The sequence below is a fragment of the Muscardinus avellanarius genome (genome assembly GCF_963383645.1).
Source record: "Muscardinus avellanarius genome assembly, chromosome: 19".
In the NCBI taxonomy this organism is placed as follows: Eukaryota; Metazoa; Chordata; class Mammalia; order Rodentia; family Gliridae; genus Muscardinus; species Muscardinus avellanarius.
The window spans coordinates 784607-804001 of record NC_137805.1 but is presented as its reverse complement, the minus strand read 5'-3'; the positions used below and the strand labels follow the sequence as shown (position 1 = coordinate 804001).

General features: G+C 44.9%; 1 protein-coding gene across 1 annotated transcript in view; it reads right to left on the bottom strand.

Annotated features, from left to right (window-relative positions):
- Positions 1–19395, bottom strand: part of BFSP1 (beaded filament structural protein 1) — a gene marked incomplete at both ends in the record, with an annotated part of 49732 nt that overhangs the window by 12900 nt on the left and 17437 nt on the right. The window contains 2 exons of the mRNA XM_080716612.1: positions 12783–12890; positions 18500–18592. Coding sequence (XP_080572738.1) covers positions 12783–12890; positions 18500–18592 — 201 coding nt within the window. The remainder of the gene's footprint in view (positions 1–12782; positions 12891–18499; positions 18593–19395) is intronic.

Genomic DNA, 19395 nt, shown 5'->3' with positions numbered 1-19395 from the left:
AAGCTGAAAAATCAGGACTCCTGACCAATGCAAGACTGACAGGCCATCAACCAAGCCACAGTCACCCTAGATCATACAGAGCCTAACCCATACACATTCCTAAGTCTGCTCCCAGCCACTGCAATCTGGTTCACATGCCTGGATCTGAACAATGTCTTCTTCAGTATTCATCTGGCTCCTGTGCACCAAAAACTATTCACCTTTAAATGGGAGGGCTCAGAAACTAGAACCAAAACCAGTTCACCTGAATCCAATTGCCCCAGGATTTAAAAACTCTCCCGCCATTTTCAGACAAGGGACAGAACCTCAAATATTTTCCTTTCTGCACCTTAGGTTGTACCTTTCTCCAATATGTTGATGACCTCCACCTTGGACAGGAGAGTTGAAGGCTGTGCCAAAAAAAAAAAAAAAGACTAATTGCTCACCCTCCTGGAGTACTATGGTTATAAGGTCTCTAAGAAAGAAGGACCAGGTCTATCAACAAAAGGTGAAATATCTGGTTCACTATCCAGAGAGAAAAATAGGACTGCTGGGAGCAGAGCAAAAAAAAAAAAAAAAAAAAAAAAAGGCAATTCATGCCATCCCTATGCCTGCCAACTGGACAGCCCTCCAGAAAATTCTGGGAGCAGTAGGATTCTGTCACATCTGGATTTCTGCCGTGACAGCAAAACCCCTCTATCAACCTAAAAAGGGGGAAAAAGAACAACAGGCCTTTCAGTAATTCAAAAAGCAACTACAAACCACCCCCGCCCCAGGACTTCCAACTTGAAAAAAGCCTTTTACTTTGTTCATCTCCAAAAGACAGAAAACAACAGACAGAATTCTGGTTCAGCTGATTGTGTCTTGGTAATTGGAGTACAGAGCTGCTGAATGGATGTTATGCCTGTGGGCCCCTGCAGCAACTACTCTTCTCATTCAAGAAGCCAACAAGTTAACCCAGAGATTAAAAAATTGCAAAGGAAAGTCCCCATTCCATAGTCTTACTCATGAACTCTAGGGGGCACCATTGGCCAACCAGTGTCAGGCTCACAAAATATCAGAAAAAAATCATTCCCAGATATGGACCGCCCTTACACACAGGTTTAAACAAAAGACCAGCCTTCACCACAGAAGTCACTCAGGATGTGGCAATCACCTAGGGTGTTACTTGGAAGCTGCATTCCACAAATAGGCCACAAAGTTCAGACAAAAATTTAAAAAACAAACAGAACCATCAAAGCTGGGTTAGAAAAAAAATGTCAAAAGACCAAGATAACTTGGGTTCGAGCCTCACCCTTAGTCCTGCTCAAAACTAGATGCCCTCTCACCAAGATAACAGGGTATTCTCTCTATGAAATGATGTTTGCTTGACCCCCTCCGATTCTCCCAGGACTTCCAGGAAGACTGCTTAAAATTTAAAAAATTAAAATTCATAGGCTTATGAGGAAGTTAGAAGTCACACACAACTTACATAAAGGGTACTAGACAAGAAACCAACCCGTTTAACAACTTCTGTCCATCCCTATAAGCCAAGAGACTTAGTTTGGGTCAAAAATTAAAATCAAGCTCTCCTCAAGGCAAAAGGAAGGCGGCCCTTTAGTGCTATGCTTTTTACCCCAACAGCCAGCAGCCCCAGAGCCAGCAGCCCCAGAGCCAGCACACTGAGCTGCTCACAAAAGACCCAAAGAGACAAACAAGCCAATCCTGAAAAGACCACCTGCCTTGCTGCAGTCACATCTGGAAGCTGGCTGGTCTACACTTGGCTGAAGCTTCAGGAGTTTCACAACATATGCTGCAGAACCAGACTCTTAGTTTTCATGCCATAAGTACTGTGGAATTAACTTTACTGGTGGGGTGTATGGTGTTTCCGATTTTAGTACTTAAATGTATGTGATTTAACTTAACGCTGCTAAAATGAGAGAGCAGTTGACTGTTTTGTCATATAAAGAAAACTCTTAGTTTTACTACAGTCAGCTATCTGTATTTTCATCCATAATGTAACTATGACAGAAGATTGAGAATGCCTTGCTAAGTAAATTGAGAAGTCTCAGAAGGGGGAATTAGGCAGGCGCTGGGTTATGTCCTTGTCCTTGAAGATAACTTTTGTGTGTGTGTGCGGTACTGAGGACGGAACTCAGGGGCATTTTACCTCCGAGCTATACTCCAGCCCTAATTTTTCAGTATTCTTATTTTTTTATTATTTATTTATTTATTTATTGGTGGTATTGGGGTTCCTGGAAGCCCTTCTACCTCCGGGCTACGTTCCCAAGCCTATTTTATATTTTTTTTTATTTGGAAACAAGGTCTCTTTTTTTTTATTGGTGCATTATATTCATACATCATATTGGGGTAGAAAATTTGTGTGTATATACATGTACACACCACTGATTTAACCCCTACCCAATTCTCACCCCATTTCCTCCCCATCCCTCCCTCCCTTGCTCGGCTTAGTGGTTAACTTAGATATGTTTAAGTACACTGTGTGTTTTAGAGATTTTCCTTCTTTCTCCCTCCCGTCCCCTCATTTAGGTTGTCTTGTTTGCTCATCTATAGGTTTTCCTTTTTCATCTAGAGTTCCTCCTATGACCCATTTCTCCTTAGCTTTCACATATTAGGGAAAGCATCTGATTTCTTATTTTTGGTGACTGACTAATCTCACTTAGCATAATGTCCTCCAGTTCCATCCATTTCCCTGAAAATGATGTAATTGAATTTTTTTTAATGGCTGAGTAAAATTCCATTGTGTACATATCCCACAGTTTTGTAATCCATTCATCTGTTGATGGACATCCGAACTTCCGCGATCCTCCTGCCTCCGCGTCCCAAGCGCCGGGATTACAAGCGTGTGCCACCACGCCCGGCCTAGTCTTTTCATTTTTTTGAAACAGGGTCTCACTGCATTGCAAAGGGCCTTGCTAAGTAGCCGAAGCTGTGATCCTCTGGTCTCAGCCTCCCGAATGCTGGGAATACAAGCGTGCACCACCACACCCGGCTTTAAAGACAACTTTTGGCCAGAAGCCTGAAAACTAACCATTAGAATAAAACCTCTTTCCCATACCCCTCCCAAGGTGGACATCACTGGGAACCTCAGGGCAGCTATAGCTGCGTGATAAGGCTCATTACTGCTAAAGCAAAAACAGAAGGAAAGGGGAACAATGTATAAGCAACTGCTGCTCTGCTTCTACATCTTGCTTATGTCAGCAAAAAGTTTTCCACTCATCTTTTCCTTCTGAAAGTTGAGTTGGCAACTATATAAAAATCCTGTATGCCCTAAGCTCGAGCTCAGACCTGGAGCTTTGCTCTCTGAGCCTCACCAGTGAGTACACAGACCTGGTGTACCCTGATCTGGCCTCTGAATTTTGTTCTTCATGGACCAGAGTCTCCAACAAACAGGCCAACTCATCAAAGTCACAACAGCCTTGCTGGGAAGGCTGCTTTATTCTCAAAGCACAGATGAGGAAACTGAGGCACAAGGGTAAAGCAACTTGCCTGTAAATACCATAGCAGGATTCAAGCCCACTGGTACAGAGTCTGAGACACTTCTTAAAACTGTGGATCATCTCTGCCTCAGCATCTTTCCTACTATACATGAACAGTGCACACACACACACACACACACACACACACGCAGCCCCAGAAAACCACACTACCACAAATCAACAGGCAATCCACCTGTTATCATTGAAGACACTGGCCATTCAGTGTGACTTACAGACCCCTCCTTGACTGCTTTCACTTAGCAAACTTTTTTTTTTTTTTTTTTTTTTTTTTTTTTGCAGGTCTGGGGATGGAAACCCAGGGGCATTCTACCTCCAAGCTACACCCCCTGCCCTATTTTTTATTCTCTATTTTGAAACAGGGCCTCAGTAAGTTGCGGAGAGCCTCACTAAATAGCTGAGGCTGTCTGCAAACCACGAGCCCCTGGTCTAAGCCTCCCAAATGCTGAGACTAGAAGCGTGTGCCACCACGCCCGGCTACTTAGCAAACTTTTAAACTAAACCCAATAACAAAAGGTTGTCACCAAATGGAAACTGAGAACCCAAGAAAGTCATCTGTAATCTTCCTACTCTAAAGGGCAAATATGATATTTTTTATTTTTACATCTCAGAATTTGATGGGGCGTTGTTTGTGTTGTAGTGGTTGATTGGTGGGGGCTTTTTGTGGTGTATGTGTGTTTGTTAGTTTGTTGTTTGTTGTTTGTTTGAAGAAGAATGTATGTTTTCAAGGGTTGACATCCTTGGATCGAGTACAGTGGAAGGAATTCCTTTCCTGGACAGGAAGCTCCATGCCACCTTCCAGTCTTCAGCAAGCAGCTGATACCCATGTGTTATCCTGAATCAATCCAGATTCCATGATGTTTAATGAACTGACGACAGGATTCATAAAACTGTATTTCTGTTTATACCAATGTGGTTTTTATAGCTCAATAATTTTAACTATTCAAGAAAGGATATTCTGGGGGAAAATAAGAGTACCACTTGCATGAGCTCAGAAGGGCTGAGGGAAGCCCTAGCCTGAGTCATCGCTTTTCTGTATCAGGCACCATCTGGTACAGGCCTGGCTGTTGGAGAATGAGACATGGAGTTCACAGTCCAGGGGCAGAAAGGGTCCGGTCACAGAGACACATTCAGGGCATCTCTAGCACATGGAGAAGACTTCCAGGAGAAGGTGGGCCAGACCCAAGTACTGATAAAGGAAAGAAACTTTCAGAAAGAAGAAAAGTGATATGAAAATGGGCAAGAGTCAAGCCAGATGTGGTGGCACAGGCCTGTAATCACAGTTCTTGGGAGCTCAGGATCACAGGTTTGAGACCAGCCTTAGTAATATAGTGAGTCTGTCAGAAATTTACTGAGACTCTGTTTTAAAATTTAAGGCAATCTATAATAAGCCCACAGCCAACATCAGACTAAATGGGGAAAAACTTCAAAAATTCCCTCTAAAAACAGGAACAAGACAAGGATGTCCATTATCACCACTTCTCTTCCATATAGTACTAGAGACTCTAGCCAGAGCAATAAGATAAAAAAAGGAAATCAAAGTAATACAAATAGGTAAAGAACTCAAACTTTCACTATTTGCAGATGACATACTATATTTAGAAACCCAACAAATTCAACGAAAAGGCTTATAGAACTAATCGACAAATTCAGCAAAGTGTCTGGATACAAGATCAATCTTAAAAAATCAGAAACTTTTCTGTACACCAACCACAAATCTACTGAAAAAGAAATCCAGAAAACACTTCCAGCTGGGTGTGGTGGTGCACACTTGTAATCCCTGCGCTTGGGAGGCTGAGACAGGAGGATCGTGCAGGTTCGAAGCCAGCCTCAGCTACTTAGTGAGGCTTTCAGCAATTTAGTGAGACCCTGTTTCCAAATAAAATATTTTTTAAAAAGGTATGGGAGTATAGCCCAGAGGTAGAAAGCCTCTGGGTTCCACCCCCAGTAACACCAAAAAAAAGAAAAAAAGAAAAAAAAGAAAACACTTCCACTCAGGATCTCCTATAAAAAGAACAAAATACTTAGGAATAAACTTAACCAAGGAGGTAAAATATTTCTACAAAGAAAATTATAAAACACTGAAAAAAGAAATCGAAGAAGATCTTAGAAGATGGAAAGATCTTCCATGTTCATGGATTGGCAGAATAAATATCATTAAAATGGCCATCCTTCCAAAAGTGATCTGCAGATTCAATGCAATGCCCATTAAATTACCAAGATCATTTCTCACAGACATAGAAAAAACAGTCCTTAAAGCTGGGTGTGGTGGTGCACACTTGTAATCCCAGCATTTGAAAGGCTGAGACCTGGAGGATCGCGGTTCGCGGACAGCCTCAGCTACTTAGTGAGGCCCTCTGCAACTCAGTGAGACCCGGTTTCAAAATAAAGAATAAAAAATAGGGCAGGGGGTGTAGCTCGGAGGTCAAATGCTCCTGGGTTCCATCCCCAGACTCACACACACACAAAAAAAGATAAGATAAAACAGTCCTTAAATTTATTTGGAATAACAAAAAGCCCAGAATAGCCAACGTAGTTCTCAGCAACAAAAACCACGCAGGAGGAATCACAATATCTGACTTTAAACTAACTACAAAGCCACTGTAATAAAAACAACAAAGTACTGGCATAAAAATAGATACATCTACCAATGGAGCAGAATAGAAGACCCTGAAACAAGTCCACACACAGCCAACTGATTTTTGACAAAGGGGCCAAAAGCATACACCGGAAAAAAAGCCTGTTCAACAAATGGTGTTGGCAAAACTGGTTAACTATATGCAGAAAACTGGAAATTAATCCCACTTTCTCACCCTGCACAAGAGTCAATTCAAAATGGATCAAAGACTTGGAAATTAGACCAGAGACCTTGAGGCTCCTTGAAGAGGGCATAGGTACAACACTGCAACACATAGGCACAGATAAACACTTTCTCAACAAGACCCCAAAGGCACAACAAACTAAAAGGCGAATCAATATGTGGGATTGCATGAAACTGAAGAGCTTCTGTTCAGCAAAGGAAACTGTCAAGAACCTCAATTGAGAGCAAATAGAATGGGAGAAGATTTTTGCCACTTACTCCTCCGATAGAGGACTAATATCTAAAATATACAGAGAGCTCAAGAAACTCAACACTAAAAAAATATAATCCAATCAAAAAATGGGCAAGCGAACTAAATAAGATACCTCACGAAAGAAGAAATTCAAATGGCCAATAAATGCATGAAAAAATGTTGTACATCATTGGCAATCAGAGAGATGCAAATACCTGAGATTTCACCTTACCCCAACTAGAGTGGCAACCATTCAAAACGCAAACAACAACAGATGCTGGTGAGGATGTGGAGAAGTGGGAACTCTAAGACATTGTTGGTGGGATTGCAAATTAGTGCAACCACTTTGGAAAACAGTATGGAGAATCCTCAGAAGAATGGGAACAAATCTATTTGGTCCAGCAATACCACTTCTGGGTATCTACCCAAAAGAAAGTAAACCAAACTACCAAACCAATGCATGTGTATCTATGTTCATTGCTGCACAATTCACCATAGCCAAACTGTGGAACCAGCCAAGATGTCCATCAACAGATGAATGGATTACAAAACTGTGGGATACGTACTCAATGGAATTTCACTCAGCCATTAAGAAAACACAAGTGCAGCATTTACAGGGAACTGGATGGACCTGAGGACGTTCTGCTGAGCGAGACTCATCAGTCACAGACAGTAAGGAATCGGATGCTTTCCCTAATATGTGAAAGCTAAGGAGAAAGGGGTCATAGGAGGAATCCAGGTGAAAAAGGAGATCCTATAGAGGAGCAAGTAAGGCGACCTGAGGGGATGGGAGGGGGGCCTTTAAAGTGCATGATGTACTAATTCATATCACAGTCAGCCACTGGGCCAAGCATGGGAGGGAGGGGTAGGGAGGGAGTGGGGTGAGGCCTGGTGGAGGCTGGCTGGGTGGTGTGTGCATTTATTTCTACACAAGTTTTTTACCCCATTATGGTGTATAAATACAATGCACCAATAAAATATTTTAAAAAGACAAAAGAAAAAAGGAAATAAACAAATAAATAAATATATTAATTAATTAGTTAATTAATTAAAAGTTCTGGGTATGTAGCTTGGAGGTAGAATGGCTCTGGTTTCAATCTCAAGTACCAAAAAGGGTGGCGGAGTGGCAGGTGCCCGAAACTGCAGGATAGGTCAGAAGAGGAGGAGAAGGTAGCCAGGGTCAGCTTGAAGGTGGTGGCAGGGAGGACCCTGGAGAGAGAGGCAGGTGGAGTGTACTGGCCACGTGTTTGGCTTTTTTCTTTTCTTTTCTTTCCTTTTTTTTTTTTTTTTTTTTGAGCAAGGTAATTGCTTGTTTCTGCTTGGACCATCAGATCATCCAGTTTCTGTCTCCCCACTGAACTGGGCAGAAGCACACACAGGAGCTTGGCAGAGAGCCCCATCTGGAGCAGTGAGCTCCAGCCTCAGTCCTCTTAGGACCCTGATACTTTAAGGACTTTAAAAGGAGGGGGGACAGTACAAGGACTTTAAAAAAAGGAAAGGAAGAGGAGGAACCAATGACCTTCACTGATTATGATTATGCAGTCACTACATGGTGTCTTACCAAAAATCATCACTAGATGGTGCTAAGTAACTAAAGAAAACGGAGACCAGGCCATTCTCATTTTGCAATTAATATTTTTTCACTTCGCTATCACAGAAGCTGTGAGTGGATGCAGTTCAGGAAGCCAGAACTGCCTGTCCTTTCCCCTGCCCTGTGAGAAGTATCATCCCGAGGGTTCTCACTGCATGTCCAGATACCTGAAGGAAGAGCTTCCAGCTCGTCTCAGACTCTTGCTTCCATCCTGTGGCCCTGTGTCTCTGAAGCTTGAGCCTGTGGAATTACCTGAAGGGTATATTAAAACGGGGGTTGCCAGTCCCTGGCCTGGAGTCCCTGATGCCGTGGATCTGGGATATATCCATAACATTTTGCATTTCTTTAAGTGCTGAGGATTGAACACAGGGGTATTCTACCTCTAAGCTACACCCCCAGACCTATTTTATTTTATTTTATTTTTTTAATTTTGAAATAGGGCCTCGTTAAGTTGCTGGGGCTGGCCAGGAAAACTGCAATCCTCCTGTCTCAGCCTCCCAAGTGCTGGGATTATAAGCGTGCACCACCACACCCAGCACAAATCTGCATTTCTGACAAGTTCCCAGATGATGCCGATGTTGATGTTGCAGAGCCAAGGACCGCTCCCCGAGGAGCCCCCCCATGGAAGATTCTGGAACCATCAGAGCCCCTAGCCAGAGACAGAACCTGCTGCCACAGCCATGTTCTGCCATGCCACAGTTCTCTCCCCCCTAACCCCCCACCTCCCCTGCAGCACAGCGTGCACTACCTCCCTGAGAGGCTGTGCAGCCTCATCTCCCATGTCTCAGCTCAGCTCTTCCACATGGAAGCTACAGAATCTTTCACACTAGCAGAAAGCTAGCCAGTGACATTTTGAATGAGGCTGTGGAAGACACGAGCCTGGGATTCAGGGGTACCCGACCTGGAGCCTCTCCCATAACTGTGGGTTTTAAAGTGTGGTTCCACGCTTGGAAACCTGTGAAAATTGCACATTGTTGGGCTTCAGTCCTTACAGATTCAGAAGTTCCTGAGTGGGCCCAGCCACGGGGATTTAATTAAACCTAATTAAGTAAAATTGTGGTCCCTGTGACTTTCACCCCTTGGTGTTAGACTCATGAATATATTGTGTGGCACAGGGGACTTTGCAGATGTAGTTATGGTTCTTAATCAAGTAATCATGTGTGTGTGTGTGTGTGTGTGTGTGTGTGTGTGTGTGTGTAACTGGGGACTGAACCCAGGAGCATTCTACCTCTAATCTATACCTAAAGACCTATTTTATTTTATTCTTAAATAGGGTCTTGCTAAATCGAAAAGGGTCTCACTTAGTGGCTGGCTAGGAGCCTGTGATCTTCCAGTCTCTGCTTAACAGTGTTTGTTTGTTTGTTTGTTTGTTTGTTTGTTTTAAGAAAGTTATTCTAAATTAATCCTAGTTACATAAACCCTTAGAAGCAAAAGTCAGAGAAATGCAAAAGTAGATGTCAGGGGGGTTAGATGCATGAAGATTCCATGCACTGCTTTGAAGTTGGAGAGGCCTTGGGCCCAGCAATACAGGGAGCAGCAGCCAGCAAAGAAGTGGGGTCCTCAGTCCCACAGTGCACAGAAATATATTCTGACAAGACTTGAAGAATACAGGAAGCAAATGATCCCGTAAGAGCCTCCTGATAAGGTGACCAGACCATACCTTTATTTCAGGTTTGTGAGATCTAGGCAGAGAAACCAACTGAACCTACCCACAGAACGCTAAGAGAGTAAAGAAGTACTGTTTTAAGTACCTTATATGTGGTAATTCATTAAGGCAGCAGCCTTGCATTTCATTAAACCCATGAGTGGGTTTTGTTACTGAACACAGTCAGCTATCCACGGCTGTGGGCTCTGCACCACAGGTTCAATCAACCAAGAGCAAAAACACTTTCTTAAAAAATTTCATCTGAGCTGCAGTTACAAAAGTACTCTGCTGCAGGACATTTATAAAGGTGCCTTTCTCAGGCTAGGATGTTGTGATGCCATAACTGGAACATGATTTTTTCCAACTTCGATGCAAATTTATCATTGGTCTCACTTGTAATAATTACAGGGTTTCCTGCATTAGGTTGCAGCAGAAGCCTAACAGAATACTGTTCACTTAGGCAATAATTTAGACTTTATCTTATTTGTGATTACTACAGCTACAAGGTATAAGTTTACTGTCTTATTTAACTTTTATTAATCTAAATATTTTTACACTAACTTTCCAATAAAGCCCACTTTGAAAGCAAAAAAAAAATTTTTTTTAATTTAAAAAATTTCATCTGAGCCAGGTATGGCGGCACACCTCTGTAATTCCAATACTCAGTAGCCTGAGATAGGATTGCAAGTTCAAGACCAGCCTCAGCAACTTAACAAGACCCTGCTTCATAATTTAAAAGGCCAGGCGTGGTGGTACATGCTTGTAATCCCAGCATTAGGGAGGCTGAGACAGGAGGATTGTGGTTTGCAGACAGACTCAGCTTCTTTAGTGAGGCTCTTTGCAACTAGGTGAACCCCTGTTTCAAGATAAAGAATAAAAAATAGGGCTGGGGGTGTAGCTCAGAGGTAGAATGTCCTGGGTCCCATCCCCAGTACCACAAAAAAAAAAAAAAAAAAAAAAAAAAAGGGCTGAGGATATCATCTGGAGGTAGAATATGCCTCAGTTTAATTTCAGGTACCACCAAAAAAAAATTTAAAATTTCATCAGTACTGAACATGTACATTTTTTCTTATTCCTTTAATATTATAGTATAGCAACTACTTATATAGCATTAGGTATTATAAGTAATATAAAGATGATTTGAAGTACGCAGGAGGATGTGCATAAGTGATGCACCACTACTATGTCATTTTACATAAGGGACCTGAGCATCATGAATTTCGGAACCAGTGGAGCATCATGAACCAAAATCCCATGAGTACTGAAGTATGACCAGACAATCAATACAGAGGGCCCTGGACTTCCCATGGCTCAACTTACAATTCTTCTACTTTACCACGGCATAAAAGCAATAAGCATGCTGTAGAAACCATGCTTCTATTTTGCACTTTGCTCTTTTCCCAGGCTGGTGGCACTCAGCGTCATCCTCCTGTGATGCTGGGGAGTGGCTGAGGGCCGCGACTCTCGGTCAGCCAGTCACAGGGCAACAACGGGCCCTGTGGTGAGCAGTGTCAGTCACTAATGAGGAGATGCCACAGGTCAGCTGGGTCGATGCACGTTCAGCTTACGATATGTCACTTACAATGGCCTCATCAGGCTGTAAGCACATTGTAAGGAGCCTCGCTGTATCATATGGTATGATTTTATGGTTTGTAACTGCTTCAATATAATTGCTCTGCTTTTAGTTATTTCATGCCTTTAACAAGACTTTTTTCTGAGATGTTCACAGTCATCACCAGCCCACCAACGCCTGGGGTGGCAGAGGAGAAGGTCAGTCCCTGCTTTACAGAGACAGTGACACCAACATAAACTCGCGAGTCTCTCTGGAGCTGCAGGCGGTGGGAACAGACACAGACCCTTGTGCTTGTGTTCTCAGAACGAGGCTAATCCTTTCTTAGTTTTATATTCAACAAATACAGACGAGCACAGCGAGAGGGAAACACACACTTCTCGCTCCTGAGCTGGTTTTTTTTCTGTTTTTGTTCTCTTGTCCTTTAGGCATATCTGTTTAACCAAATATCAACTTCTTTTTTGACTGGGGAAATGTAAAGGTGCAGTGTTTTAACCAACCTACTCCATCGAAGTGGCTGCTGTCTGGTGATCAGGGAAGGAATCAGCTGATTAACCACAAAGTTCCTCAGCCAAGAAGGAAACCACAAAAGCAATCTGAGTTGAGTTTTCTCTTTTATTCTTTTCTTTCTTTTTTTTTTTTTTTTTTTTTTCCTTTTGGTACTGGAAAATAAACCCAGGTGAATTCTACCTCTGAACCATACCCCTAGTTTTGTTTTCTTTTATTTTCTTGGGTTTTTGTTTCTGTTTTTGTTTCTAGTTTTTGGTTTCTGTTTGTTTTGTTTTGTTTTGTTTTTGTAAGAGGATCTCACTAGTTGCTGGGGCCCGCCTCAAACCTGCAATCCTCCTGTCTCAACCTCCAAAGTACTGGGATTATAGGCGTGTGCCACTGTGCTTGACTTACGTTTTCAAATGAAGCTGCACCCAGAGGGTGACAGGGTGGAAACGTGAGCATTAAGCCAACAAGTTTCTAACTAGAGGCAAATACTGCCACAACCTCTTTCTAGTTTCATCATCCGATTACAAAGGAGAAGAAAAGCAGAAACCACAAGAGCTGAGCCATATGTAACTGCTTCCTCACCAAGGTTAACCTGGGCAAAACCAATTGCTAATGAAGTTAGGAGTCCTTACCGCTGATGGGGAAAGGGGTGGCTCAGGGGCCCCCAGTAACACCGCTGTGGGCTGGGCATTCAAGTGACCTCTATTTGCCCAGTACTCTTCCAGGCTGGACACTAACAGTCCTTCTTCCTGGGAGTCACCCTAGTCCAGGACAAAGCAGAGCACTTGGTCACCTGCTCAGAATGCTCTGATCCCACCATTTGTGGCAATTCACAGAGCTGCATACTTGTGTGTTCGTGTGGCATGTCAACAAGATGTGCACGAGACCCTGGCTTGTCCGCGTGGTGCAAATGCCCAATGGAGAGCGATGGACGAGTGAGGAGCCGTACCTGGGCCTGCAGCTCTGCTCTCTCTGCCTGCAGGTGGGAAAGCGCCTCCTGGCCATCCTCCAGCTGACTCTGCAGAGAAGCCACTTCCCGTTCCGTCAGGAGCTTCTCCTACACAAAGAAGGCCAGGCTCAGACAGGTGGGAGGAAGTGCAAAGACAAAAGTGGCAAGGAGGGTACAGGCCTTGTTACAGCTGAGTGCTCACGACCCTCCACGTTCATGAAAGCCCTAACCCCCAAGGTTAAGAGGAAGAACCTTTGGGCACTGACTAAGGTCAGATGAGTTCATGAAGGTGGAGCCCATGATGGGATGAGCGCCCTTTCTGAGATGAGAGGCACCAGGGTGCCATTGCTCTCCACCATGTGAGCACAGGGCAGGAGGGTGACCATGTGCAAGCCAGGAAGAGCCTTCAGCGGCTGCAGCTCCACAGCTCCTGGATCTTGGCCTTCAGCCTCCAGGACCACAGAATAAGTGGCAGTCTATGGGGCCCCTTGGAGCTGCCCACGCTGGCTCAGGTGGCTGCTGCACAAGCCTTCTCACAGGCCTTCTCACTTGGTCTTTAAAGTCTGAGCCACAGAGGGCTCCTGAGGAAGCAGAGACCAAGTATCAGGAGGCCTGAGGGCAGGCCTGGCCATGCCACAGTCTGGCTGAGAGACCCTGGAGACACATCTGCTTCCCTCCTGAGAAAACAGACACCTGGAATGAAGGCTTTCAGACACTGTTTCTGTGTCTGAGGATGAAGGTCAGTCTGAGCCCCGGGTATCGACCACGCTGCAGCATGGGGCAGGAGCCCTCGCACCCCAAAGTCTGAAGGGGGGAAGCATGCCCTGGTGAGGCTGCTGTGCATCCTATCAACACTCCATGGGATGGCCTGGAAGGAAATCCCCTCCAGCCCCACCTCACCCACCTATCCACTGTCTATTCAAAACACCAAACGGTATCACAAACGCCCCACTGCTCAGCAGCTCCAACACAGAACCGACCCGAAGCCACGCAGACTCAAGAACCAAGCCCACCAACTGCTCCCCATGGTCGGGCCCACGTGGGGAAGGCAGCCCCTGCTCCAAGCTCCTCACAAAGGGCCTGTTGCCATTGCCATCAACTTCCCTCCGAAGCCCATGTCATTTAGCCTGTGATCCCCGCCTGCTGGAGGGCGGTGTAACCTTTAGAAGGTAGAGCCTAGAGGAGGAAAGTGAGGTCGCCCAGAGTGCGCCCTGGGGGACTGTTATGGTTTGGATATGGAATGTTCCCCAAAAAGTGTTGGAATGCAGAAATGTTCAGAGGTGAAATAACAGAGTCAGGGCTCCAACCTCCTCAGTGGGTCAACTCATTGGTATAGATGCACTAGGTGTAAACTGTAGACAGGCAGGGTGTGGCTGAAGGGGCGCCTGGGGCGTGGCCTCACTGGCCCCGTCCCTCCCTCGCACTCTGTGCTTCCCCACTGACAGGCGCTGCGCAGTCCTCCACCATGGCCGGCCAACGTGTTTCTGCACAAAAGAAAATCTGAGCCGGATGACTAGGAAATGAATCTGGGAACCGCAAGCCAAATACACTTTTCCTCCTCTAAGCTGTGCTTGTCAGGCATTTTGGTCACAGTGATGACAAATCTGACCAAAACAGGGATAACAAAACCCTCATGTTTCCAAATGATGCGGATGCAATATATCAAAATAAGTCTGAGGAGTTTCTCTGGTCTTAGAACTCGGAAGGATTTTGTTACAGGGGACAGATGTTACAATTTTAAAAGAATTCTCCCACGTAAAATACTTTGAATTTGAGGGGAGAAGTGAATTTGAAAAACAAAAATAAGTTATCTGGAAACAAATCTCTGACAAAGAAAATTAAGGCTTTAGGAAAGCTATTTTGGGCTTTGGGGCAACCCCAGTTACATCAATGAAAGACAACAGGAACCTGAAATGGTAATTGTGGGCAATTTGGATAAAAATATCCCTACGAAGGCCAAAAAGAAGTTAACTTTCCTGCCTCTTAGATGATACATGGCAAGGCTCAAAAGTGCCTCTAAGGCAAATCTAGGGGTTATTACAGCTTTGATAAAACATTAAGTTAAAATGAAAAAGCTCAAGCAACCAGCAGCCCCAGCCTCGCTCTACAGCTCATCTGCACCCTGGCTGCCCAGAGAGCAGGGCTCCCCTTCCTGGGTGGACCACACATTGCCCTGGTCAATGAATGGCCTGAGCACGATTCTAGGAAATTCTAAGTGTCACCGGGGTTGAAAACCACTATCCTAGGTCATTCTAAAAAAAAAAAAAAAAAAATCAACTGACCAGTTCACCAAACCCAAACTCTTCATTAGCCTGTCCCAACCTCTGGAGAAGGGACATTCTGGCATTTTATTTATTCGTGTGTGTGTGTGTGTGTGTGTGTGTGTGTGTGTGTGTACACGTGCACGTGCACGTGCTAGGGATTAAATCCAGAGCTTCAAACATCCTAAGTCCACCCCAGCTGACATTTTAATTTGCATCCTTTTATTTTTATATGTAATATATTTATATACAGCACAAAATTCTATAAACCACAATAGAAAAAAAAAGTCAATATTCTGTTGAATAGCTAGAAAGCCTGAAGAAGAAAATTGGAGTATTATATTGGGAATAGCATTTCATATCCAAATTCCCAGGTTTTACAAACTGCTCTCCTTACTCTCATCACAACACTCATCATGCCACGAGCTCACATAATCATTAGCAAAGCCCAGTCTTGAAAATGTACTCACTAAGTCCTGAGACTCTCTGTACCTGCAATTTACAAACAAGAAAATGTGAGCCAGGTGTGCCGGCACACACCTGTAATCTCAGGACTTGGAAGGCTGAGACAGGAGGATTGCAGGTTTAAGGCTAGCCTCAACAACTTAGAGAGGCCCTGAGAAATTTAGTGAGACCCTGTTTAAAAAAAAAAATAGGGCTGGGGGTTTGTGACTAAGAGGCAGAATTCCAAGCCAGGCTTGGTAGCGCATGTTTGTAATCCCAGCATTTGGGAGGCTGAGACAGGAAGATTGCAGTTTGCGGACAGCCTCAGCTACTTAGTGAGGCCCTTTGCAAATCAGTGAGACCCTGTTTCAAAATAAAGAATAGCCGGGCGTGGTGGCGCACACTTGTAAATCCCAGCGCTTGGGAGGCTGACAGGAAGACCGCACAGGTTCAAAGCCAGCCTCAGCTACTTAGTGAGGCTCTCAGCAACTTAGTGTTTCCAAATAAAGTATAAAATACGTCTGAGAGTATAGCCCAGAGGTAGAAAAGCCCCTGGGTTCCACCCCCAGTACCACAAAAAGAAAAAAAAAGAGAAGAGAAAAGAAGAGAAGAGAGAAAGAAAGAAAGAAAGAATGAATGAACGAGCTGGGGGGGGTGTGGCTCCGAAGTAGAATGTCCCTGGGTTCAATCCCCAGTACCTCAAAAAGGCGGGGGGACCGGGCGAGGTGGTGCACGCGTGTATTCTCAGCATTCGGGAGGCTGAGACTGGAGGATCGCGGTTCACAGACAGCCTCAGCTACTTAGTGAGGCCTCTGCAACTCAGTGAGACCCTGTTTCAAAATAAAGGATAAAAAATAGGGTTGGGTGTAGCTCGGAGGTACAATGCCCCTGGGTTCCATCTCCAGACCCGCAAAAAAGGAGTGGAATATTATATACAATAAAATTTTACTGCCGGGCGTGGTGGCGCACGCTCGTCATCCCCGCGCTCGGGAGGCGGAGACAGGAGGATCGCGCAGGTTCCAAGCCAGCCGCGCTGGCGTAAGAGACCCTGTTTCAAAAATTTTAAAAATAGGTCTGGGAGTGTAGCCCGGATATAGAAGGGCTTCCAGGAACCCTAGTACCACAAAAAAAAAAAAAAAAAAAAATTTACTAAGCCATAAAGAAGAACAAAATTATGTAATTTGCAAAAAAAAAAAAGAAGTGGAACTAGAGAATATAATGCTAGGTGAGATCAGCCAGTCTTAGAAGGTCAAGGGTCATGTATTTTCTTTCATATGTGAAAGATAAACAGAAAACAGGAAAAAAAAAAAAAGACTTCAGATACATGAGGAGAGAGTAAAAGAATGGAAGGGGATTGGGGGAGGAAAGAGGGGAGGGAGAAAGGAGGACTGAGGAAAGAAACAGGTCAAATAGGCAGGAGGGGGAGTGGACGGGACCTGGAAGGACACACTGCTGTGTGTCTGCCTCACTTGAACCTCACTATAATGTACAATCACCTATGGTTAGAGATGGAGTGCCCCCTGAAGAGCTCATGTATTCCTGTTCAGGGTCGATGTGATTAAGGCATGAGGCTCGTCATCTCATCAGTGTGCGAGTCGTCTGTGATGGGTCTACTGGGGGCTGGAGAAGATGAGTCCCTGGGCTAGGCCTTGGGGACTGCGCTTCTGTCTTTGTGTCCCCTCTCTTGCTCTCTCTTGCCTCTGGCTTCCATGATGTGAGAGACTTGACTCCAGAATCTCCAAAAACTTGGAGCAAATAAATCTTCCTTCCTCTAAGTATATGGTCAGTAGCTTTGGATCACAGCAGTAAGAATGTTGACTGAGACAAATTACAATGTACTAACAAAAGTATAAAAAACAAAATTGATAAAGGGAATAAGAAAACAAACTTCTATGGTTTGTGTCTCCCAAAGTGCACTTGTTGGAAACTTAACACCCAGTGCAACAGGCCCAGGAGCTGAAGCCTAGTGGGAGCGGTGGGGCCACGGACACCCTCACGAGTGAGGAAGGCCATAAAGGTCACATGGCTTGCGAGGGTGGTCCCCCTCTTCTGCCCTTCAGCTCGTCCCTTCTCACCCTTCTGTTTCTGCCATGTAAGGATGTAGCAGAAGGCATTCATCAGAGGGTTTGACCTCTCGGCCTGCAGAACTGTAAGGAAGGAATTTATTTTCTGTACAAATTACCCGATCTCCTGTTTTCTGTTGTTATAGCACAAACGGACAAAAGCCATTCTCTAAAATGGGCAAGAGATGTGAGAAGATACATGAAAAATCTATAGGCATCAAATAAGCATATACAGGAACGCTGGGGTAGAGCTCAGAGCTAGAATGCCCTGGGTTCCATCTGAAGTACAAAGAAGGAAGAGGTGGAGAGGGGAGGCAGAGAGAGAAGTTTAATGAACTGTGCTGTGAAAGGTGTGGCCTCTGGGAGGTAAGTAGGATTAGATTAGACAGGTCCAGCAGGGTGGAGCCACCTGCTGATCCTGGTGGCCTTATGAGACGAGAGATCAAAGGGCACACACAGTCCCTGCCCCCTGCCCTGTGATGTGCTGCACCACCCCAGGACTCTGCCAACCAGAGGCCCTCACCAGATGTGCTGCCTTAACTTTGCACCTTCAGAGCCATGAGTCAAAATCAACCTCTTCTCTTTATAACCTACCCAGCCTGTGCCAATGTGCCATTAGTAACCAAAAACAGACCAATCATTTTAGAAAATAGTTTGATAAGAGAGACCAGGCCATAATTCCCAAGAGAAAATACCTAAAACAATGGTCAAGGGACACAGTCTAGGACCTAAATACCAGCATCCACAGCATGAGCAAAGAACAGAAGAAGAGACTTCAAATGTGAACACAGCACAGAAGTGGGGATGAGCTAACCCTCTGTGGTTCCCTCCACAGGTGACATCCCCTGTCCCTGGGTTTCTGCCACCAGTGAGGCCCACGGGGATGTAAAGAGAGTTTCCAGTTGTGCCCTCACCCCCAGGATTGACTTGGTTTCCCTCCCATTCTTACCTGCCTTATCCCACCAGTAAGAGTGGGTGTTTTCGGAGCAGTCTGGATGATCTGCTGCAAAATGCTGATATAGGTCTGAATTTCCAGAAGATTCTGTTGGGGGAGGGAAAGCACTCTCATTAGCCATTGAATCACCCTAGTTTGTCTCTCACCCTAGGTAAGTCCAGGAACAAACACCTTCATGTATTCTGCCATGACCGGGATGGGGCTGAGGATGAAAAGAGAGAGATGAGTTTGCTGCTGCTGCTGCTGCTGGGCCGCCACACGTGTCCACCATGGAGCAGGCGCTTGGTGTGGTGAGAGAGAGAGTGTGTGTGTGTGTGTGTGTGTGTGTGTATGTGTGTGTGTGTTACCCAGGGGTGTCCCACCTCTGCTCTGACCTACATCCTTTAGCCCTATTTTACTTTTTATCTGGAAACAGAATCTCACTAAATTGCTGAGGGACTTGCTACGTTGCTGAGGTTGGCCTAGAACCTGTGATCTTTCTGTCTCAGCCTCCCAAGTACTGAGATTACAGGCGTGCACCGCCATGCCAGGCTCACATCTCCTTTAATGTTCACAAGAACAATAGGGCAGATAAGTAAACCAAGGCCTGGTTCTTTTGCCATATCACCTCAGGTACATTAGCACTTTGCTCCTGTCTCACAGAGCCCTGCATATCAGAGGCACGAGAGAAGAGCAGAACAGCCTGGACAGGACAAAGGACTCTTCCTGACACCAGCACAAGGCAGTGTTTCAAAGAGAGGCTGGAGTTGGTCAGTCACGCCTGTTCTGCACGACTTACTGAATGTGTGTGGTCTCAGGCAAGACACTCAAACCTGATCCCTTCTATCAGCAGGCGCACCTGCCAGCCATGAGTGACAGTGAGAGAGAGAGACCACAGCCCTCTACAGACA